The sequence below is a fragment of the Garra rufa genome, chromosome 21 (assembly GCF_049309525.1).
Source record: "Garra rufa chromosome 21, GarRuf1.0, whole genome shotgun sequence".
Taxonomy (NCBI): domain Eukaryota; kingdom Metazoa; phylum Chordata; class Actinopteri; order Cypriniformes; family Cyprinidae; genus Garra; species Garra rufa.
Genome location: NC_133381.1, coordinates 25,303,986 through 25,329,045, shown reverse-complemented (window position 1 = coordinate 25,329,045; position 25,060 = coordinate 25,303,986). Strand labels below are relative to the sequence as shown.

The 25,060-nt window shown below is 34.6% G+C and overlaps 2 protein-coding genes across 3 annotated transcripts; both read left to right on the top strand.

Annotated features, from left to right (window-relative positions):
* Positions 1 to 695: 695 nt before the first annotated feature.
* On the top strand, positions 696 to 19,123 carry pabpc4 (poly(A) binding protein, cytoplasmic 4 (inducible form)). 2 transcript variants are annotated; one of them, XM_073826852.1, is made up of 14 exons: positions 696 to 1,282; positions 7,355 to 7,548; positions 9,185 to 9,300; positions 9,713 to 9,852; positions 9,943 to 10,037; positions 10,129 to 10,266; positions 11,101 to 11,196; positions 12,229 to 12,498; positions 13,999 to 14,197; positions 14,636 to 14,769; positions 17,289 to 17,379; positions 18,169 to 18,299; positions 18,550 to 18,651; positions 18,739 to 19,123. In XM_073826852.1, the coding sequence occupies exons 1-13, from the start codon at positions 1,087 to 1,089 to the stop codon at positions 18,646 to 18,648; spliced, it is 1,899 nt and encodes a 632-aa protein (XP_073682953.1). In that variant the 5' UTR covers positions 696 to 1,086; the 3' UTR covers positions 18,649 to 18,651; positions 18,739 to 19,123. The 2 variants fall into 2 exon arrangements, with proteins under 2 accessions (XP_073682953.1, XP_073682952.1); XM_073826851.1 differs by having other exon boundaries at positions 13,999 to 14,212.
* Positions 19,124 to 20,132: 1,009 nt separating this feature from the next.
* On the top strand, positions 20,133 to 24,797 carry ppie (peptidylprolyl isomerase E (cyclophilin E)). The gene is made up of 10 exons (XM_073826634.1): positions 20,133 to 20,191; positions 20,412 to 20,510; positions 20,643 to 20,686; positions 21,168 to 21,194; positions 21,292 to 21,373; positions 21,474 to 21,577; positions 22,540 to 22,663; positions 22,782 to 22,967; positions 23,135 to 23,277; positions 24,577 to 24,797. Exons 1-10 carry the CDS (start codon positions 20,161 to 20,163, stop codon positions 24,643 to 24,645), a joined length of 909 nt encoding a protein of 302 aa, XP_073682735.1. The 5' UTR covers positions 20,133 to 20,160; the 3' UTR covers positions 24,646 to 24,797.
* Positions 24,798 to 25,060: the final 263 nt, after the last annotated feature.

The following is a 25,060-nucleotide window of genomic DNA, read 5'->3' as shown; positions in this document are numbered from 1 at the left end:
GCAAAAAGTGTTGCAACTGTCCAAGTACTGCTCCCTACATCTAAATGCCAATTCAGAAATAAATAAATAAATGCCAATTCAGATGCAGCGTTTGTTTCCTCTGTATTGAAAAGATTAATTTTGTTTATAATGGTTTTATTTGTGTTAACCGCCTAAAATGTCCTATTATTTAAAGTGATTTTATTAAATATGAGAATTTGATGCAAGAGATAATGCACACTTTCAGAAAAAAGAATGGCTTTAAAAGTAAAAAATGCCAATAAACGGTAAAAATCACGGATAGATATTTAATTCTTCTTTGCTTAGTGATTGTTTGGTACACCTAATTCAATGATCATACTAAAATAAGCTTTTATCTTAGAATTAGGTTTTCATAATAATAATAACGACAAGACAAAAATATGAATCATATTTATATAAGGGGTTGTTTTTGGAGGTGGGGGTCTGGTTAGGGGGACCCCCCAAGAGCTTTGATACTGTAGTTTGGGAATGACCCATGTAGCTATTGTAGTAGAAACCTTGTGCTGTAGACTGCCGCACCCAGATGTCGCTGTTGGATGTCCCTTTCTAAATGTGCTGTCCTGTACACCGCATGCTCGGAGCGGGTGTTTTTTCTGTTATCCCGAGTGTGACCCTGGCTGCTATTTCCTCCGCTCGAGCTATAAAGTGCCCGTGCATTTCCCACGCACCCTCTTTCCCCGGCCACCACACCGTGAGTGTATAACTCACTGTTCTTCAGTACCTTTAAAAAAGAAAAAAAAAAACTTATAAAAAATACAAAATAACGAAAATCTCAAAAAATAACTACTTCAAACCAAACAACGTTTTGTAAAAGGGCAAACTTTTTGTTTTTTAAAAGACAAGGTCTCGATCTACCCAGACGTTTCTGAAGCCAGTTCCTCTCGACCGGACTCCATACGCTGTAGCTGTCATTACCACAGACATCGTTTATTTGGAGAGAAGCGTAAAAGTTTAATAGAGGATTAAGAGACTCATTTGTCCCTCTGGTTCTAGGACACTCTTTACGCGCTGTCATTTCAGCACTAGACAAACACACGAGCTCAAAGGCTTGAACGACCCCGAGACATGAACGCAGCGACGGCGGGGAGTTATCCGATGGCTTCTCTCTATGTGGGCGACCTGCACCCTGATATCACGGAGGCTATGCTGTATGAGAAATTCAGTCCGGCCGGCCCGGTGCTGTCCATCCGCGTGTGTCGGGATATGATCACGCGGCGCTCGCTGGGCTATGCCTACGTCAACTTCCAGCAGCCTGCGGACGGTAAGACACGACAGACATCGCCCTGTCGTCCTGCGTGTGACTTTAAACGTGATGCATAGAGCTGTCAGAATAACGGAAATAATGTGTCATGCTTTGTGCGGTAATGTACGGACACTGGAGGTGATGTGTAGTCGCGCTTTCTCTCTCCTGGGTGCTGTCACATGTGTCGAAGTTAACCACATCAAGCTGTTCTTCACTTCTTTAATATCTTCAACAAACCGCTTTATTCTCCTAATATGGCATATTGTGAGAAAGTCAGGGTTTACTGACTGTGACCGTCACACACCGCATTATGTCCAGCCAATATGGCAAGCTGCTTTATCATACATAACCAACTAATGCTGCAGCTACTGGCTAATTTTTGTTCATTTTAAACTTACTATTTTGTTTTAGTTTAGATACTGCTACTTATTCATACTAGTGACAAGAACTCCATTGTTACTAGTCAAAAATTGCCATGGAAATCCATCTATAAGATACTAATACTTTTTGATTACTTGTGACTATACCCATAGTTAGAAATATATTTATTCCAGTTTTGTTGCTAGTATTTTAATTTTTAGTGCTATTTAGTGCTATAAAATCAAGAACTAGCTATATCTTATTTTTTCTGTTAGTACTAGTATTTTATGTTACTGGTATTACTAGCATTGTACATATGTGACCCTGGACCACAAAACCAGTCATAAGGTTAAATTTTACAAAACTGAGATGTATACATCATATGAAAGCTCAATAAATAAGCTTTCTATTGATGTATGGTTTGTTAGGCTAGGACAATATTTGGCCGAGATACATCTATTTGAAAATCTGGAATCTGAGGAAAATCAAAATACTGAGAAAATCACCTTTAAAGTTGTCCAAATTAAGTTCTTAACATGCATATTACTAATCAAAAATTACATTTTGATATATTTATAGTAGGAATTTTACAAAAAATCTTCATGGAACATGATCTTTACTTAATTTCCTAATGATTTTTGGCATAAAAGAAAAATCAATAATTTTGACCCATACAATGTATTTTTGTCTATTGCTACAAATATACCCCAGCGACTTAAGACTGGTTTTGTGGTCCAGGGTCACATATTTCATCTGCTGGCTATTTATTTTTAATCACTATTAATTAACGCTATTTTTTTTAGTTCTGTTTTTGAAATTGTGTTTGAATCTATTTAATTCAGTTACTGCTATTTATTCGTACTAGTTAGTGTTTCAGAACTTATTCCATTGTTATTAGTAAAAAAAAAATCCATGGGAACCCATAAGATACTACTTTTTTAGTTTCTTGTAACTATACCTTTAGTTAGAAATATATTTATTCCAGTTTTGTGTTACTAGTATTTTACTTTTTATTGCTATTACTATTATTCATACTAGTTACTATTTCAAAAGTGACAAGAACCTCCATTGTTATTAGTAATAAAAAGGTAAACAAAATTACCTGTAACTATGCCAGTAGTTATAAATATTTTTTTTCCAAATTTTGTGTTAATAGTATTTTAATTGTTTTTTTTTACTATTTAATATAGACTACTACTTATTCATACTAGTTACTATTTCAATAGTGACAAGAACTTAATCCATTGCTATTAGTAAAAATTAGTCAAAAAAAAAAAAAAAGGTAAATAATTACCTGTAACTATACCAGTAGTTAGAAATATATACAACATATACAACATTCGAAGTGGATCAAAACCTTTCATCAAATTTGTCCTAAAACCAAAAAGAATACCCGTTCTTATCTTAGGACAAGTTTTGGTGAACTTTTTTGATCCACTTCGAATGTTGACTACTGTGTGTGTGTATATATATATATATATACACACACATATATATACACATTGTATCCATTGTTATTAAAATAATATTGTTAATAAAAATTGCAATTTAAATCTATGGGAATCCATAAGATTTTAGTGCTATTTAAAAATAAAGTACTTGCAAGTATATCTCTGGTACTATTATGTTTTACTTAGTCCTATAATAGTACCAGTATTTTATATTATTAGTATTAATTACATTTTACTTTTTAGTGTTAATTAAAAAGTAAAAATAATTACAATTATTAGCAATTATTTAGTTACTGGTAACTATTCCAATGGTTAATGTCTGCATTCCTGTAGCTAAAACAGTAGAGCATGATGCAAGCAATGGCAAGGTCATAGGTTTGATTCCCAGGTTCGATACCTTGAATGCAATGTAAGGCGCTATGTATAAAAGGTATGCTAAATTTATTCATGTTTTAATAATCAGTAGCCTACTATTAACATTAAACTGATTTCGTTCCAATAATCAAAGTTGGTTTCCTCAGAAAATCAAAAACACCATACATAATATAAATTGCATTTCACAGTGACACATATTAAATTATATTAAATCAGCTTGCTGTACAACTACATGTTGTATCATTTCACTTTTCCTGAAGTAATATCATCACTTAGTAATACAAAGGTTACGTATGCAGCTTGGCATGTATGTATGTATGAATCATTTATGCCATGCACCCTGTGGAGGACTGATATTTTCTTCTGTTGAGCTTGCCTAGTCTTGTCCATTCCTGAAACACATCAAGATATCTGTTCACATACTGTCTGAAAAAAGAAAAATAAAACATGGAAATGTTGTGAGAAATTTAATTTAAAACCTCAACACTCAATAGAGCCAAGCAGTCTCAAATATAACCTATAATCAGAATAAAGAACTAGACTAGAATTGAATGCGCTGCTTGACCCACATATAGTCAAAGTGGCCTACATCTACTATAAACCTTGATATGAGACATTCAGAAGAAGTCCTGGTCTATAAGATACGTCCATGTTTTAGCTCTCTGAAGAATATCCAGGGGAACTGTGCTTATGTATGTGTGTGTGTGTGTGTGTGTGTGTGTGTGTGTGTGTGTGTGTTTGTGTGTATTTGTGAGTGTGTTAGCCCACATTTTGCAACCTGGCATGACCTATTTGTGCTATTTAAAGTGTCATGAAGGGATAATACCATTGCGAAGCACCTTTAGCTTTGTTTTACAATCTAATAATTCAAATGATACATGAATATCTGAAAAAAGCCTCTTATGCTTAGCAAGACTGCATTTATTTGATCAAAAATACAGTAACGTGAAATATTACAGTTTAAAGTAACTTTTTTTTTATAGTTTAATATTATTATATGTAATTTGTTTAACAGAGAGGTGAATCTGAAATATCTGTCTCCTGTGTTAAATGCTTCGTAAACATCTAATGCTCAATTCTGCCCTTCTCTTTCACATCACAAAGGTTAAAAGGTCAGAGCTGAACTCACTCACCTCCATTTAGTAACTCAAAATGGCAACTGCTAGTCAACATGTTTACATATAAGAGATGAAAGTGGTTGGTGACCACTGTAGGATGTACATTTGGAAGTGTAACGAGGCTTTAGATTGTCTTGTGTGTGTTTTTGCACAATACAATAGTAGTTTACAGCACGCATATGCTCAGCAAATGTGCTCAAGCACATGGTTTGGTCTTCAGCTTGTAACAGCTGCATTTGTAAACAGTTGCCGGCACTGGTAAGCTTCAGCCACACACATTCCAGTGTCTCAGCCCCATCAATGGACACAGAGCCTTGAACACATGCTGCCTGCCAGCACATTGCTTAAAGGACCCAACACTGCTAAATATAGAGTCAGTGAGGGCTGCCTGCAGTGTGCCTGTCTTTTCTAAAAGGTGTGTTGAAAAAACAAGCTGACAGGCAAATTCATAGGTCAGCCACACCATGCTTCTGCTTATTCAGTCATGGTGGCTGACTACTGATATTGATAATAATATGACAGCTTTATGCTGTCAGTGCATCCTAAATAAGTTAAAATCTAAATAAAGTTTGAAACGCCTACACTGATGTTAAATAGGTTGTGTATGCTGTCCGGTGTTGGCTGAAAGTTGTTATTTGTGGTGGTCTCTCTCTCACTTGTTCGCACTCTCTGGGTGATCCCACCAGCCCCGAGCTCCATGTTCAATACAATCACACTGCAAACTGCTGAGAGCAGCAAACACAAGGCTGCTCCATTTTGTTCACCAGACATTTTTAGTGCTTAGTGTGTTTGTGCACATGTTTCGGGGGGAGGGCTATGAGGTTTAAAAAGCGAGAGAGACCTATAATAATGTGTTACAATAGGTGATTGGTCTCTTATACACCATCAGTTTGAATAAAAAGTAAGCTGAAAAGGCTTCTGACAAACCTTAAATCTGATATTCATCTGTTTTAGTCTTCAGACTTGAGGAGACGTATATGTGACCCTTGACCACAAAACCAGTCATAAGGGTCAATTTTTAAAATGGAGATGTATACATTATCTGAAAGCTGGATAAATAAGCTTTCGATTGATGTATGGTTTGTTAGGACAATATTTGTCAGAGATACAACTTTTTGAAAACCTGGAATCTAAGGGTGTAAAAAAATCAAAATATTGAGAAAATCGCCTTTAAAGTTCGACTTAAGTTCTTAATGCGGTTTTGATATATTTATGGTAGGAAATCTACAAATTATTTTCATGGAACATGATCTTTACTTAATATCCTAATGATTTTTGGCATAAAAGAAAAATCGATAATTTTGTCCCATACAATGTTTTTTTGGCTATTGCTACAAATATACCTGTGTGATTTAACACGATTCAAGGTTTTGTGGTCCAGGGTCACATACTTAATCCACAATCTCTGTATATAGTGACAGTATAGAGAGAGCACTGGTAAGTTTATAAAAACATGGATTGTGGATTAAATATATATAAATATCATTTGGTTACATTTGGTAGGGTCTGTGTTAATTTGATGTGTTAAACTGTTTTCTGAGGCCTGGTATGAATCAAATCTAATAATATGTGCCTGGAGCTGCCAGTTTACACCAATAATGAAAGGCGTATAGCATAAATGCTAACTGTTTTTTTTGTGTGTGTATTTGAGTATGTGTTAAAACAAGGAGATATTTGTAAATATACAGATCTAAGCAGTAGATTTAATTTAAAGGAGTAGTTCACTTTCAGAACAAAAATGTACAGATAATGTACTCACTCCCTTTTCATCCAAGATGTTCATTTCTTTCTTCAGTCGTAAAGAAATGTTTTTTGAGGAAAACATTTCAGGATTTCTCTCCATATAATGGACTTCTATGGTGCCCCAAGTTTGAACTACCAAAATGCAGCTTCAAAGGGCTCTAAATGATCCCAACTGAGGAAGAAGGGTTTTATCTAGCAAAACGATGGGCTATTTTCTAAAAACATTTACAATTTATATACTTTTTAATTTCTACACAGAGTACACACAGAGCTAGACAAGAGGAGCATTTGAGGTTAAAAAGTATATAAATTGTATATATATATATATTTTTTTTTTTTAGAAAATAACCTATCGTTTTGCTAGATAAGACCCTTTTTGTGGGTCTTTTTGTGGGCTGTGATCGTTTAGAGCCCTTTGAAGCTGCATTGTGGAAGTTCAAACTCGGGGGCACCATAGAAGTCCATTATATGGAGAGAAATCCTGAAATGTTTTTTCTCAAAAAACATAATTTCCTTACGACTGAAGAAAGAAAGACATGAACATCTTGGATGACAAGGGTAGTACATTATCTGTAAATTTTTGTTCGGAAAGTGAACTACTCCTTTTTATATTAATATAGAATTAAATCTAAACATAAAGGCCCGGTTTCACAGACAGGGCTTAGACTAAGCCAGGATTAGGCCATAGTTCAATTAGGACATTTAAGTCATTTTTATAAACATGCTTAGAAAAAAACATTACTGGTGTGCATCTTGAGACAAAACAAAGGCACTGATATATTTTAAAATCAATCAGTGCAGTTTTATTTCAGTTGAAACAGCTCAGACTTACATTTTAGTCTGTGAAACCGGGGGGATTTGTTTAGCTTTCTATGAAATGTTAGCATTAGCACAGCCTCAGCTAACAAGTTTCAAGCTTGTTTGTTGTGGTTTGAATATTTTAACATGCTCTCTAAACACACACTATGAACTAAAATATAAAATGAATCAATAATTCAGAGACTTTTGTTGGTTATGGCAACCCTCTGTTTTTGTGGTTTCAGCGGAAAGAGCTTTGGACACAATGAACTTCGATGTGGTCAAAGGAAAGCCGATCAGAATCATGTGGTCACAAAGAGATCCGTCACTTAGGAAATCCGGGGTTGGAAACGTCTTTATCAAAAATCTTGACAAGTCCATTGACAACAAGGCCCTATACGACACCTTCTCTGCTTTTGGAAACATCCTGTCCTGCAAGGTGAGAAGCAGCTACTCTCACTAGCTAAATAAGCAACTGCAGCTTCAAAAACAAGCCTAATATTATTATATTATCATCAATATCATTTATTAGCAACATAGTTTCAAGAGCAAAAACAGAAGTTATTACAAAAATCATCAAACTGCAACAAAGCAGGATATCACACTCTATCCTCCGATCACCTGGGAGCAGTATAGTTATGGAAAAGAAAAAAAACAAGACAAGAGCACTAAGGAGGAGCTTTAATATAGCCATGTATGTATAATAAAATAAACTCGAACTATTAGTATTACTGCTAATGATTAATGCATTATAAAATATTTTACAAATGAAATTAGGTCCCTTTACTCCCCTGCAGCGTTCGCCTTCTCAGATGTTTCCTCCATCTGTGTACACCTCTGTTAGTGGCCTTGTTTGTCTATTTACATTTACTAACGTCACGGATCTGCAAGTTAAATGCAATTATACTCCAATAAAGAGTCATTGTCAATGTCAACAATATATTGGAAAAATCATTGAACATAAATGTAAAGAAACAAAGTTGCTTGTCAGGTTAGCATATTTTTTAAAGCCTGAAATTGCGTAAAATATGCAGACTTGGCAACTGTGTTGAAAAGGTAGAAGTGACTTTTTAGATCTTTGAAAGCTGAAATTAATACTTTTTTTTACGTATGTGGGTTGCCCTTCAAAGGTGAAACACAGTAACTACACATCTAGTCAAAACTAAAGTAAATTAATAATATTATTAATGTGTTAAAATATTCTAGTGAAATAAAAATGTTAAAACAAAACAAAAAACATACAATGAAATTTTTGAACATACAGATATTGAATGTCTGTAATCACAAACTGCATTGTGATTCGTTATTTTCCCAGTTTCTGTTTATAAAGATTAAGTCAGAAAGGTTGAGAAACAATATATGAAAAAAAATGGTTTACACATCCTGAATTAATAAGCTTTCCATTGATGAATGTTTTTTTAGGATAGGACAATATTTGGCTGAGATACAACTATTTGAAAATCTGGAATCTGACGGTGCAAAAAAAATCTAAATATTGAGAAAATTGCCTTTAAAGTTGTCCAAATGAAGTTCTTAGCTATGCATATTACTAATCAAAAAATATGTTTTAATATATTTATAGTACGAAATTTATAAAATATCTTCATGGAACATGATCTTTACTTAATATTGTACTGTTTTTTTGGCATAAAGAAAAAAATAACCATACAATGTATTTTTGGCTATTGCTACAAATATACCCGTGCTACTTAAGACTGGTTTTGTGGTCCAGGGTCACATATATAGTTCTTGCATTGTACAACTATTTGGATATACAACATTTATTTGTTTCTTAAAAGCAAATGGTGATTTTCTGTGTCATTAGTGGCAACGAGCATTTTAAAAAATAATGCAAAAATAATACTGTTCAGACAAAATTTTTTCAGCTCAAAATATAGTCACAAATGAATGTTTCTTTGCATGTATTGTTTCTTTTTCTTCTCTTTCTCTCTATTCAAGAAATAAATCATGCATTAGAGTTTATTACCACATATTTCACACATCAGAGAAGCTGTGGTAGTTCAGCTGTATAAGAAAAACACTCTGTAATCCGATTCTTGATGCCGTCTCAACAGGTGGTGTGTGACGAGAACGGATCTAAGGGTTACGCTTTTGTGCATTTTGAAACTCAGGACGCAGCCGACCGCGCCATCGAGAAGATGAATGGCATGTTGCTGAACGACCGCAAGGTGTGAGTGTCCGAGCAAAGTCATGTGACAGGAAGGAGGTCCACTGGTTTAGTGATTGACACGAACAGGGTGTAGTTGTCAGTCACTGATGTTACACAGAAGTTTGTTGAGCAATCAGATTCAAAGGATCGGATTTACTTATTTACTCACCCTCATGTTGTTCCACACTTATGTGTCTTTCTTACTTTTGTGTTTTCCGTCCATAAAATTAAAGTTAGTGGGGTTCAGCATTAATTTGGACCCTTCTGACTATTGTAATACATCTTCTGCTAGTCTTCTAGCATTTTAGTGTTTATAAGTGGGTTTTGTCCCTGCTGCAGCTGTTTTGTGTCTGTGGTCGGTCTGCAGCTGTTGGATTGAGTCTGTATTGCATTTCTGCATCAGTCACGTTTCTGTCTCCGCTGTTTTTTGCAGGTTTGTTGGGCGTTTCAAGTCCAGGAAAGAGAGGGAAGCAGAAATGGGTGCCAAAGCCAAAGAATTCACCAATGTTTACATCAAGAACTTCGGAGAGGACATGGATGATCCCAGATTGAAAGAGCTCTTTGATAAATATGGTGAGTTTGAGAGTATAACCGGATGTGGTGAAGGTAGCCTCAATGTAATCTGGACTTTTTAAAATCTAAAGATTTTATTTCTACCTGCAGGGAAAACGCTGAGCGTGAAGGTCATGACTGACCCCACAGGGAAATCTCGTGGATTTGGGTTTGTGAGCTACGAGAAGCATGAGGATGCTAACAAAGTACAGTGAATTTGTATTATACATTGTCATTGAACTTTCATTGGCTAGATCAATGAATAAACTGAGACTTATTGTGATATTTTTGTCTCAGGCTGTGGAAGAGATGAACGGTACAGAGCTTAACGGTAAGACGGTGTTTGTTGGCCGAGCACAGAAAAAGATGGAGAGACAAGCAGAACTCAAGAGGAAGTTTGAACAGCTCAAACAGGAAAGAATCAGCAGATATCAGGTAATGAACTGCTTTTGCACTCAATACACCATAATAATGACAAAGCAAAAACCAGATTTGCAAATTTTACAAATTTATTAAAAATAAAACACTGAAATAAGTACATTACATAAGTATTCATACCCTTAACTCAGTACATAGTTGAAGCACAGCCTCAAGTCTTTTTGGGTATGATGTGACAAGCTTTGCACATCTGCATTTGGCAATTATCTGCCATTTTCTGCCTCACCTTTTCACCTCTCAAGCTCTGTCAGCTTGGATGGGGGCTGGCACACATTTTCTAGAGTCCTAGTTGTTCCAATCGTCTTCCATTATGGATAATGGAGGCTACATGCTTCTGTGAGCCTTCAGTTTTTTCTGAACTCTTCCCTAGATCATTGCCTTAAAGCAGGCAGTTATCTTAACCTCAGGACTTGGTTTTTGCTCTGATATGCATTTTCAGCTCATAGACCTTTTCTAAGAGGTGTGTGCCTTTCTAAATCATACTCATTCAAATGAATTTGAATTTAACTCAAAATGTAGTAACATCTAGAACAATATAAATGCTAAATTTCGAGTGTCCCAGAAAAGGGTATGAATACTTATGCAACAGGATCTTTTCAGTTTTCTATTTCTAATAAATTTGCAAAGTTGTTACAAACCTGTTTTGTGCTTTGTCATTATGGTGTATGGAGTGCAGATTGATGTGGAGAAAAAAGTAATTTAAAGCAGTTTAACATAATGCTGCAACAAAATAAAATGTGAAAAAAATGAAGGGGTAGGAATACTTTTGCAAGGCACTGTATTTTTTGGTTGTGTGGTCATGTATTTAGTTTTCTATATTTATGTTTACAGGGTGTTAACTTGTATATCAAGAATCTTGATGACACTATCGACGATGAGAAACTTCGTAAAGAGTTCTCTCCTTTCGGCTCCATTACCAGTGCCAAGGTGGGTCAAAGGGCGGCTGTTTACAGTCTATTTCTGTTTGAGCTCTTTGGGCAAATTCCAAACAGCATTTTTGCACCATTGAAGGGCACAGTTGGATGGGGATGGTATTTGAAGGGCCCTTCCAAATGAAAGCAAGCAACCGAACCCCTTTGACGGAAACCCTTCCACAAGGCTGTTTATGATAACATGATCCTAACATGAACATGTCATATTTGTTTGTTTTTAGCAGGCGTAACATGAATAGACGGTATACACAAGTCTACCAAGTACGCATTTAGAATGCGTTCTTTCACTGCATGAGTCAGTCTATTAAAATGCATTTAGAAGATATTGGGGCAGAAAATGTGTATATTTATATCATTTCATATAGTTAATCAATATCACACGAAGAGTGCCGTTTTTCCCTTCAAAAATCATCATGACTACAAATCTGATGTTGATTTCATACAACAGTTCAATAAACAAGAAGTTAATATTAAAATACTTACGTTTTAGACAGGATATTTCCTGTTTTTGCTTAATTTTGCCAACAAAAATCATTCCAAACAAAGCTACAGCACTGTTTTGCGTCTCTGAGCAACATGACGGTGTTTCATTCCTGAATGAATCAGCCGTTTAAATGATTCAGTTCAATCGCAATGACTCACTTTATTAACAGCGACTTGCTGCCACCTACTGGTGGTTTTAATTTCACATTCAAATAAAATATTGTGAAATATAGCAGCATTAACATGTGTAAATTCATCTAAATGCCACTACATATGCAACTTCTGCAAAGATTAATTTTGTTGATACTGATTTGTTTGGTAACAGCTTCAATGTATTATTATTATAATTGACTGATTAAATGTAAGAATTTGACTCAAAAGATGATGCACACTTTTAGAAAAAATGGCTTTATAAAGGTAAAAATGCCCATAAAAGGAAAAAAGCTATTTAAACTTATTGGAAAAGAATGATTTCTGTCACTGCTGTGAACTGATCACTCAGAATATGAAGAATATCAAAAACTTTATGTGTATTTTGCTGTAGGTGATGCTGGAGGACGGCAGGTCTAAAGGTTTTGGCTTTGTGTGTTTCTCCTCACCTGAGGAGGCCACAAAGGCCGTGACAGAGATGAACGGGCGTATTGTGGGCTCCAAACCACTGTATGTAGCCTTGGCCCAACGTAAAGAAGAACGCAAAGCTCATCTGACCAACCAATACATGCAGCGTATCGCTGGTATGAGGGCCATGCCTGCCAATGCTATCATCAACCAGTTCCAGCCTGCTGGTGGTTACTTTATGCCAGCTGTGCCACAGGTGGGTGAGATCCAAAAGTCTACTATTAAAATCTGGGATTTAAATCCCATTTAAATCTGGAAACATATTTTTAATTAATTTCAATTATTTTTTACAGAACATCACTGTATATTGTAAGGCCATTTTCACCACATAAGAAAAAAACATCTTTAAATCATAATTATGAACATAACAGAAACAGAAATCATGAGATACCCAGTTAGAATTATGACATGCTAATTCAGAATTATGAAATAAGTAAAAATTGAGTCATTATTATGACATAAGAAGTCATAATTATGGCACAAAAAAATTTAAAATATGACATTGAAAGTCATAATTAATATGTACTAAGTCATAATTATGACAATTATCACTTTTAGTCATACGTTCAACAAATGTCATAAGGATGACTTAGCATAGCATAAGTTTAAACTTTTATTTCTAATTTTGTCTTTCCATAAATATGACTTTTATGTCGCTATAATGATTCACCAAAGTACAATTTTCTTTTGTGGCTGAAATTGACTTTTATAGTATATCAATAGAATATCAATAAATATATAAATATTCAAAAAAATATACACTGCTGTAAGATTTGTAATATTTTTTAAAGAAGTCTCTTATGCTCATCAAAGTTCCATTTATTTGATCAAACATACAGAAAAAAACTGTAATATTGTGAAATATTATTGCAATTTAAAATAGTGGTTTTCTATTTTAAACTAATTTAAAATATAATTTATTCCTGTGATGCATGATGAATTTTCATCAGCCATTAGTTTCAGCCAATTTTGGAAACAACTTGTGCTGCTTAATATTTTTTTTGGAACCTGGGATACTTTTTTCAGGATTCTTTGATGAATGCATAAAGTTTAAAAGAAAAACATTTATTCAAAATATATTTTTTTAAGAATATATGTATTTACTGTCAGTCTTTTTTTAATCAATTTAACACATCCTTGCTGAATAAAAGTATTGATTTCTTTCAAAGAAAGAACGATAGAAAGAAAAAATTACTGAATACTGAAGTGAATATTGTTTCAAAAGATTTCCATTTGAAATAAACGCTGTTTTTTTTAAACATTTTATTCATTAAAGAATCCTGAAAAAGTATCACAGGTTCCAAAAAAATTTAGCAGCACAACTGTTTCCAACATTGAAAATAAATCAGCATATTAATATGATTTCTGAAGAATCATGTGACACTGAAGACTGGAGTAATGATGTTGAAAATTCAGCTTTGCATCACAGAAATAAATTCTATTTTAAAGTATATTAAAATAGAAAGACAATATTTTATGTTGGAATAATATTTCACAATATTACTGTTTTTTTCTGTATTTTTAATCAAATAAATGCAGCCTTGTTGAGCAGAAAAGACTTTTCAAAAAACAAAAATCTTACTGATCGCAAACTTTTGAACGGCAGTGTACATGCGCTCTGAAGTAGTAAAATGTCCCATTAAATGATTAATACTCTCTATGATTATATGTTTTGTTCCTTTCTAATGCATCACAGGCCCAAAACAGAACAACATACTATGCACCAAACCAGCTCACCCAGATGCGTCCGAACCCTCGCTGGCAGCAGCAGGGTGGCAGAGGTCAGGGTGGCTTCCAGGGCATGCCCAGCTCCTTGCGCCAGCCAGGGCCTCGTGCCAACATACGCCACCTGGCACCCAATGCTTCCACCCAAGGCCCACGCGGGATCCCCACAGGTGCACAGAGAGTGGGTGAGAAAGCCCACCTACTAATGATGCAATGCCCTGTTGTAATAAACTTCGATCTGTTTTCCAGACCCAGACACCTGAAAATTTCCACTACCATTTTAAGTTAGATTTCAAAGATGGGTTGGTTAATAGTGTCATAAAGATTATCATTCAGGTTTTAGTTTCTTTTAATAATAATAATGTTTCCATCCCCCTTTTGCTTTAACGTGGAAGTAAGCCTATGGGTGAGACTTCTAGTTCATTTTCCGGTATAAGGGACATAACAAATTAAAAAGGTGGATTGTTATAGCTGGTAGTTACCTGATCAGTATGGAATTCCATTGAATAACAACACGAACTACACATTTATTGATTACAACAAGTGAGTCTGGTGATTTTTCTGTCTTGACCATAGCTTTAATGTTATATTACTCTTTCCACAACTAGGAGGCAGTGGCCAACCAATGGGTCCCCGCCCTGCCATGGGGGTGACGGCCCCTCGTGCCATGCCCCCATACAAGTATGCCACCGCCATACGAAACACTCAGCCTCAGGTTGTGCAGCCCATTACTCTGCAACAGGTAAAATACAGTCATTTACACCTTCTAGATGTCTATTGGTTCTGTTTCTGATGTTATTGATTGTAAATTTAATTCACTGATGCATATTTATTGACAAAAGTAAAACCTGTCTATTTTTAGTTATAAGCAGGAGTAGTATACATTTTTTGTCATAAAACATTTCCATATAAAGAACTGAAAAGTAGAGTTGCACAATATATAGGTACCATATATTTGTTTTTTTAATTTAACAGTACTGGCTGACATTAGATATTTCGACAGCATTTCAGTGTCATGTTAAAAAATAAATAAATCTAAAATTACAAGATTAAAGTCATAATACTTTGAGAATATAGTTTAAATTACAAGAATAAAGTCTAAATGTTTCGACAACAAAGACGCAATGGTTAAAGAATACAGTCGAAATGCTTCAAGAATAAAGTCGGTTTTATAGCGAAATACAAACAATGTGTCTTGCAATAATGTGTATTTCACGCTCTTAAAGGAACACTCCACTTTTTTTGGAAATAGGCTCATTCTCCAACTCTCCCCGAGTTAATAAGTTGAGTTTTACTGCTTTGAAATCCATTCAGCCGTTCTCCTGTTCTGGCGATATCACTTTCAGCATAGCTTAGCATAGATCATTGAATCCTATTAGACCAATAGCATCGCCTTCAAAAATGACCAACGAGTTTCGATATTTGTCCTATTTAAAACTTGACTCTTCTGTAGTTATATCGTGCGTACTAATACCAGCGGAAAATGTAAAGCTGCAATTTTCTAGGCCGATAAGATTAGGAACTACACTCCCATTCCGGCGTAATAGTCAAGGAAGTTTGCTGCTGTAATATGGATGCAGCAGGTGGAGTAATATCACGCAGCGCCTGAAATTAGTTCCCAGCAAGTTAACGTTCAATGTGACCGGTGTGATATTATTGTGCCTGCTTCAGCCATATTACGGCAGCAAACTTCCTTGACTATTACACCGGAATGGCATGGAAAGTGTAGTTCCTAAACCTAATCTTATCGGCCTAGAAAATTGCAGTTTTACATTTTCAGCCGGTCTTAGTACACGATATAACTACAGAAGAGTCAAGTTTTAAATAGGACAAATATTGAAACTCGTTGGTCATTTTTGAACGCGATGCTATTGGTCTAATAGGATTCAATGATCTATGCTAAGCTATGCTGAAAGTGATATCGCCAGAACAGGAGAACGGCTGAATGGATTTCAAAACAGTAAAACTCAACTTATTAACTCGGGGGGAGTTGGAGAATGAGCCTATTTCCAAAAAAGTGGAGTGTTCCTTTAAATGTGGTGGAACAGATCGCTGTATTTCTGAGAATCAGTCATCTTTTTTTGATTACAATGAGACATTTGTTTTATTAAATTATAGTTTTTTTTTTGTTAAAATTCCACCACCAAGGCTACTTTACAAAAACGTCTGTGACGTAGCTTTTCATACCATGTATTTAATTAAAAACAACAATAAAATGTTCTAAAGGTTGAAGTGGACTCCAACTCATTAACATAAGTTATATTGTTGTCTTTTCTGAGGTATATAAGAGACTGCTATTCACAAGATGTTTTAATTATGGTATAATAAAGTAAGTGATTGGAAATAATATTTAACATTTTCCAATTATTATTTATTTGTATTTGTTTATTATTTACGTCAGCCACCCAGTAATCACAATCATTTTGTACTTTGTAGCTTTTAATATAACACAGCTCAGCTTTCAAATTATGTCACATTATAAATGTGTTGGCATGATATAGGCCTACGTGAAGTAACATCAGAAAGAATAATAAAAAAAAAAACAGTATAGCCTAATTCTGTGATTAATTGCCCTCATGTTGTTCCAAACCCTTAAGACATTTGTTTATCTTCACAACACAAATTAAGATATTTTTGATGAAATCTGAGATCTTTTACCACACCGATGCATGCATTAGTTTAACTACACTAACGTGAGTTGAAAACTCAAACAGAATAAAGTTATTTTAGTTTTCTTTGCATCCAAAAAGTATTTGCGTGGCTTCATAAAATTACGGTTGAACCACTGATGTCACATGGAGTATTTTATTGATGTCCTTACTACCTTTCTGGGACTTGAAAATAGTAGTTGTGTTGCTGTCTATGCAAGGTCAGAAAGCTCTCGGATTTCATCAAAAATATCTTAATTTGTGTTCAGAAGATGAACAAAGGTCTTACGGGTCTTGAACGTCATGAGGGTGAGTAATGACAGAATTTTAATTTTTGGGTGAACTATTCCTTTAATTGTGGATACTCATTTCCTTTATTTCCATAATCTAATGCTCACTTAAAGTTAATCTTTAAAATCACTAGTATTTTAGTATTTTATTTTTAATTTGTTCATTCAAAATTGTAAAGAATTTAATATTGACTATTAATTGTCTAACGTTATCGTCCAGAACTAGAAAATTATTGACTTTTCAGAACAGAATGTTACTGTTGTGCACTGTCAGAATAAGGATATTTGAAAAATCTAATTGTATGGTTTACTTTCTTCTCCAGGCTCAGCCAGCTGTTCATGTGCAGGGTCAGGAGCCTCTCACTGCCTCCATGTTAGCTGCCGCCCCTCCTCAGGAACAGAAACAGATGCTTGGTGAGATGAGGAGGCTGTAAGCATGTTCAGCCTTATTAAACAAATTCTAACACTCCCAAGGACATTTTTGTGCAGTATAGGTTTTTTTTGCTCACACTGGAGTTGTTCAAAACCTGTGTGAGTTTCTTTCTTCTGCTGAACACAAAAGAAGATATTTTGAAGTATGTTGGTTCCCATTCAATTCCACAGTGTGAAAAAAATACTATGGAAGTCAACAGGAACCAGCAACTGTTTGGTTACCAAAGTTCTTCATACATGTGACCCTGAACCACAAAACCAGTCATAAGGGTCCATTATTTAAAATTGAGAATTGTACATCTCTGAAAGCTGAATAAATAAGCTTTCCATTGATGTATGGTTAGGATATTGTTAGGATAGTACAATATTTGGCCAAGATACAACTGTTTGAAAATCTGAAATCTGAGGGTGCAAAAAATCTAAATATTGAGAAAATCACCTTTAAAATTGACCAAATGACGTTCTTAGCAATGCAAATTACTAATCAAAAATTAAGTTTTGATATATTCACAATAGAAAATAAACTAAATATCTTCATAGAACATGATCTTTACTTAATATCCTAATGATTTTTGGCATTAAAGAAAAATCAATCATTCTGACCCATACAATGTAGTGTTGACTATTGCTACAAATAAACCTGTGCTACTTATGACTTTGGTTTTGTGGTCCAGGGTCACATATCTTCTTTTATGTTCTATAAAGAAAGAAAGTCATGCAAGTTTAGAACAACTTGAGGGTCTTACATGCGCCCGTTCTGTTTTCCCTCAGGTGAGCGGTTGTTTCCTCTCATCCAGGCAATGCACCCAAGTCTAGCTGGGAAGATCACAGGAATGCTGCTTGAGATCGACAACTCTGAGTTGCTGCACATGCTGGAGTCCCATGAGTCTCTGCGCTCCAAGGTGACAGCCGTTAACTATGATAAAAGCCCTGCTGTTATGTGCAATAATGGGAAAACATCACAGGCTTTTAACAATGCAAAGCCTATTGACTAAACCAGGGACATAATATTATTCACTCACTTACTAGGAAAGACTGTTCCTGATATGTAATTTATCAATGTTTTAGCAGTTAACTGCTATTAGAGGCATAAATCTCTGTGGTGAAGATGGTTTGGCCATTGCAGGACTGATGATTTATCTCTGTTGTCAGGTGGAGGAGGCTGTCGCAGTGCTTCAGGCTCATCAGGCCAAGAAAGATGCCACACAGAAAGTGGGAGTCACCACCGCGACTGTCGCCGCAACATCATGACGAGTAACTTTCCTTATTATCAGTAGTATTATCATTTTCAGGCTTGTTGTGAAAATGTCCAGGCAACTAAATTGTAATTGTTTTCTGCAGGGTGAAGCTGAAAGACTGAAGAGAGATCACCACCACTTTCTGGTGTCGTCTGGTGGCAACCAATAAGAACACAAAAAATAAAACATGAAAAAAAAAAGAAAAATACAAAATGATACTTGAACATAAAGAATCCAGTTTTGTTGCAGGGCTTATATTTTTAACTCTGTAATGATTTTTATCACCTAAAGTTATTTTAAAAAGAGGCAGTTCTGTGAGGGAAGAGCCTCTGTTTTGTGGCCAGGACTGACTTTTTCTATGAGGAAGTGGAAAACTTGGTTCTTCTGTGAGCTGTGTGTTTGCTGCTTTGATTGGACCTCACTTGTCCCATGACAATAACCCGAGTGGTGTGGCACTCTAAATAAAGGGATGACTATTTAAAATTAAATGTAATGTCTTCTTTTTTTTAAGTAAAGACAAAAACCATTTTATAGACACTTTTATTCAAAGTGACTTGCAGTGCAGGAGCAATCCATTTAGGTTACATTTTCTGCTCAAGGGCCTAATAATAACATTCCATTTCACCTTAACCTGGGACTAGTCACATGACCAAAGCTGTTTAATTCCAGTTTGCATCCTCTGAAGGACGATATCTGTATTAAAGCTCCATAAAAGTACGAGGCTGCTAAATCATATAGGACTTAGTAAGCAAGAAAGGGCACAATATTTGGACAAACTAAAGTTAATAGATGATAAAGATACATACAAGTAGAATTATTAAGATATTAGCCTAATATTTCAACTACCTGACCAGAAATGATAAAAACAAACACAAATGTTGTCAAGATACTTGCCTTGGAAATCTTGGTTCAGTTCGGCCAACCAGAAACGCCTTTAGTTCCTCAGACAGTTTTTTCGCACTCTTCTCCTTGATTTGTTACAACTTTTGGCAATCTATAATATTTCAAATGTTTTTTTCTGGTAGACCGATTAGTACAGCTCAAAATATGAAAATAATTGACCGTTTTCGGCAGCAGCAATCAGCAAAACATGAGTTTGGTTCAGTGGCATTGTTTACATTCATTGCAGCCAATATGGGCCGATTGATGACGCATTGTGAAAACCCTCTTGTTACGTAAAATAAAAACAGTCTCTGTGGTTTCACACCGTTTACAAGAATGACTGAAAAACTTATTTAGTTAGTTCTGTTAATGGAATTCCAGTTTGTTTTATATGGCGATCCAATGAGTAAAAACATCTATTCATTAGCTGGGAAAATCTGACAAACTAGCGATTTATCTACATAAATACATAACAGTACGGCTGTTAACCCAAAGCTGAACAACGGACGATTGTGTATTTGTTTGATGTTATGTCAAAGAGTATAGAAGTACCTTTGGTTATGTGCTCTCCGCATCACTAGAGGGCGACACATCGTCTCGAAGTGGCGAGGGAAGCAGTCAAAAGTCAAAGGTTACAATCAAGATGGCGTCGAGTAAACGTGTGCTTTATGTTGGTAAGAAAAACACCAAAATTATCAATCAAAGTAACAATCGCTTCGCTCTCACAGTGCGCTAATTTAGTCTCATAGACACAAGCATGTTAGTGACGCGGTTCCGTTTACAACGCACTGCTGGGAAAGCGTTAGAAGATAAAAAATGAGCTTGAATTGAACGTTCAGTGCGTTGAAAATGAAATACTATAATAAGTCATATATACGGTCTTATTTTTTTCAGGTGGTCTGGCGGAGGAGGTGGACGAGAAAGTGTTGCACGCTGCGTTCATTCCCTTCGGTGACATTACAGATATCCAGATCCCGTTAGATTATGAGACAGGTGACAAACAAATATAGACAAAATACTCTCTTATCATTGTGACTCAAAAACACACTTGAACACAGAAACAGTTTTATGGCTTTAACGTACGACAAAATAACGCATATTATGTCTAACTCGTTCTGTCCACAGAGAAGCACAGGGGGTTTGCATTCATCGAGTTTGAACTGGCAGAGGTGAATACCTACTAAATCCCTCTTTATTTAAATATCATATGTGACCATAAACCACAAAACCAGTCATAAGGTTATTTTTTTCAAATAAGTCTTTCCATTGATGTGTGGTCTGTTAGGATGGGACAATATTTGGTTGAGATACAACTATTCGAAAATATGGAATCTGAGGGTGGAAAAAATCTAAATATTGAGAAAATTGCCTTTAAACTGGTCCAAATGAAGTTCTTAGCAATGTATATTACTAATCAAAAATTAAGTTTTGATATATTTACTGTTGAAAATGTAAAAAAATATCTTAATGGAACATGATCTTTACTTAATATCCTAATGATTTTTGGCATAAAAGAAAAATCAATCATTTTGACCCATACAATGTATTTGTTGGCTATTGCTACAAATATATCAATGCTACTTACAACTGGTTCACATATATATCATATATTATATGTAATTCACTTAAATTTCTCTGCATTTTCTCCAGGATGCAGCAGCTGCCATTGATAACATGGTGAGTTATTGAACCACTGACTTGTAGTCACATAAATGGTCAAAATGTGCACTGAAAGAGTCCAGGTTAATGTCTATTGCGGTTTTGTTTTCTGCAGAATGAATCAGAGCTGTTCGGCAGAACCATCAGGGTGAACATCGCCAAACCCATGAGAATTAAAGAAGGCTCCTCTCGACCGGGTAAGGGGTTTTTGTAGAGTGATTCATAAATCTTTCTGTTACTTTCACTGAATATGTCTATGAAACACAAATGTATATTTCATTGTTGTTCTGTTCATAGTGTGGTCGGAAGACGACTGGCTGAAGAAGTTCTCAGGGAAGACTGTTGAGGAGAGCGAGGAGGCAGAGTCAGCTGCGGAATCAGCCAGTACAAATACACAGGAGGTGGGAAAGTTGTACCTAAATTGGTTGGTTTTTGTATAAAATGGTAATGCCTGATAAATTGTCATTTTGGTATATTTGTTTATACACTACCAGTCAAAAGTTTTTTAACAGTAAGATTTTTAGAGTTTTTAAAGAAGTCTCTTTTGCTCATTGAGCCTGCATTTATTTGATCCAAACTACAGCAAAAACAGTAATATTGTTAAATAATTCAGCTTTTTAAAATAATAGATTTTTATTTGAATATATTTGTCATTTATTTCTGTGATCAAAGCTGAATTTTCAGCATCATTACTAGTACAAGCATGTTCAAGAATTTTTTTTTTTATTATCAATATTTAAAACACATGAAGACATTTTATTAGGATTCTTTGATTAATAGAAAGATCCAAAGATCAGCATTTATGTGAAATAAATGGCTTTTGTAACATTATACACTATACCATCAAAAGCTTGGAGTCAGTATAATTAGAGCAATGAATACTTTTATTTAGCAAGGATGCTTTAAATTGATCAAAAGTGAAGATATTTATAATGTTAAAAGACTTCTTTTCAGATAAATGTTCTTCTGAACTTTCTATTTATCAAAAAAACCTGAAAAAGTTCTACTCAGCTGTTTTCAAAATAATAATAATAAATGTTTTTTGAGCAGCAAATCTGAACATTAAAATGATTTCTGAAGGATAATGTGACTGGAGTAATGATGCTAAAAATTCAGCCTTGAAATCACAGGAATAAATCACATTTGAAAATATATTCAAATAGAAAACTTTTATTTTAAATAAAAAAAGTTTAAATATTTTGCTGTACTTTGGATCAAATAAATGCAAGCTTGGTGAGCTGTTCAAAAGCTTTTGACTGTTAATGTAGGTATTTGTGCTCATTGCCTGATGTTCTGTTTTAGTTTTTATATTCTGAGCTTTATCGTTAATACTCTCTGATTTGTATTTTGTGTTCCTGTACAGGGAGAACCTCCAGCGAAAAAAGGCAGAACTAACCCACAGGTCTACATGGACATCAAGATCGGCAACAAACCTGCAGGCCGACTGCTCTTCCTTCTGCGAGCGGATGTTGTGCCCATGACTGCAGGTCAGAATCAGTAAACAAACTCTAGAGGCTCCTTTTTTCTTTTCAACAATTTGAAAGAAAGGATCTGTCGCTTTTGTTTCATTGTGAAATCACCACGGTTTTGTTTGTTATCTTGTAGAAAATTTCCGTTGTCTGTGCACACATGAGAAAGGCTTTGGATTCAAAGGCAGCAGCTTCCACAGAATCATTCCTCAGTTTATGTGCCAAGGTGGAGATTTTACCAACCACAATGGCACCGGGGGGAAATCCATATATGGACGCAAGTTTGATGATGAGAACTTTGTCCTTAAGCACACACAACCAGGTGAGAAGAGTTTTTAGTTTATGAGAATTGGTGTGTGTGTTTTGTAAGATTCTTACAGTGTCCACAACAGACTTTGAGAACTGAATATTTAGTAAGGATCATTTTATTTGTTTGTTAATACCGATTCAGAATATAGAGTCTCATGTTGTTTGCATATGTGTTCATAGGTCAGCTGTCGATGGCAAACTCTGGTGCCAATAGTAACGGCTCACAGTTCTTCATCACCGTTGATAAGACAGACTGGCTGGATGGCAAACATGTGGTGTTCGGAGAGCTCATAGAGGGCATGGATGTACTCCGGGCCATGGAGGTGAGTTGCTGAATGAGGGATATTAGATTTTTAATAGAAATTAGATTAGAATTTCTTTTCATAAAATTTCTCTATTTTAAGTTTTTTCTATTTTAATATATTCCAAATATGCACTACCAGTCAAAAGTTTTTAAACACTAAGACTTTGTTTTTTTAGATGAGTCTCTTCTGCTCACTAAGCTTGCATTTCTGTGATCCAAAATGCAGCAAAAACAGTAAATATTTAAATTTTAAATAACAGTTTTTTGTTTGGATATATTATAAATGTAATTTTCCTGTGATTTCAAAGCTGGATTTTTAGTATCATTACTCCAGTCACATGATCCTTTAGAAATCATTCTAATATTTTGATTTGCTACTCAAAAACCATTTACTATTATTATTATTATTATTATTATTATTATTATTATGTTGAAAGTAGTATTTTTTTTCACTAGAATTTTTTCAGGTTTCTTGGATGAATAGAAAGAAATAGAATAGAAATCTTTTGTAACATTATAAATGTCTATTATCATCACTTTTGAACAATTTAAAGCATCCTAAATAAAAGTATTAATTTCTATAATTTCCCCAAAAGTCTAGGCTTAATAGTATAGTGTATAATGTAACCAAAACTTATTGCAGATAATTGCTGTACTTAAAAAAAAAAAAAAAAAAGTACTTTACTAAATATTGATGATGATGATGATAATAATAATAATAATAAATGTTTCTTGAACAGCAAATCTCCATATTAGAATGATTTCTGAAGGATCATGTGACACTGAAGACTGCAGTAATGATGTTGAAAATGTAGCTTTGATCACAGGAATAAATTACATTTTAAAATGTATTCAAATAGAAACCAGTTATTTTAAATAGTAAAATATTTCACAATATTACTGTTTTTGAAGTGTTTTGGATCAAATAAATGCAGGCTTGGTGAGCAGAAGAGACTGATTAAAAAACATTACAAATCTTGACTGGTAGTGTAATTTATTCTTAAAATAACAAAGCTGAATTTTCAGCATCTATCATTACTCCAGTCTTCAGTGTCACAGTCTTTCAGAAATCATTCCAATATGCTGATTTTGTTTTCAATCAAAGCTAAAAACTGTTATGAATATTTCGTTCATGCTTCTTTGAAAAATAGCAAGTTCAATAGAACAGCATTTAAAATGGGAAATCTTTTGTTGCATTATAAGTCTTTACTGTTACTTTTAATGAATTTAATGCATTCTTGCTGAATAAAAAAAAAATCAGCTTGATTTTTTTTTAAAATCTGTTTTCTAATGGCTTTGATCTGTACTGTTTCCTCAGGCTCAGGGATCAAAAGATGGCAAAACCAAACAGAAAGTCATCATCTCCAACTGTGGAGAGTATGTGTAAAATCAGCATACTGTGTGTGTGTGTGTGTGTGAGAGAGAGAGAGAGAGAGAGAGAGAGAGAGAGAGAGAGAAAGAGTGAGTAAAGAAAAGCTGTTAACGTCCGTTTTTGTAGTACTTTGTAAATACCCAAATAAAACTTTTATACATATCTTTTCTATTGATTTTTTATTTATTTATTATTTTTGATTCATTCTTAAGTCTCAAGTTCTCAGGGAAAGTCCGGTCCTCTGCAATTTAACAAAAATTTGGAAGTTTAATTTTGGACTTCATCCTCTAGATGGCATCAGTACTCCAAAAAAAAAAAACCTTAGTGATCATCTCACACCCTAAAGCAGGATGAGATCAGAAATCTCTACAGAAATATTTAAAAATAATCATTCCAGTCCTAATAAATGATAATAGTAATGTATATTTAT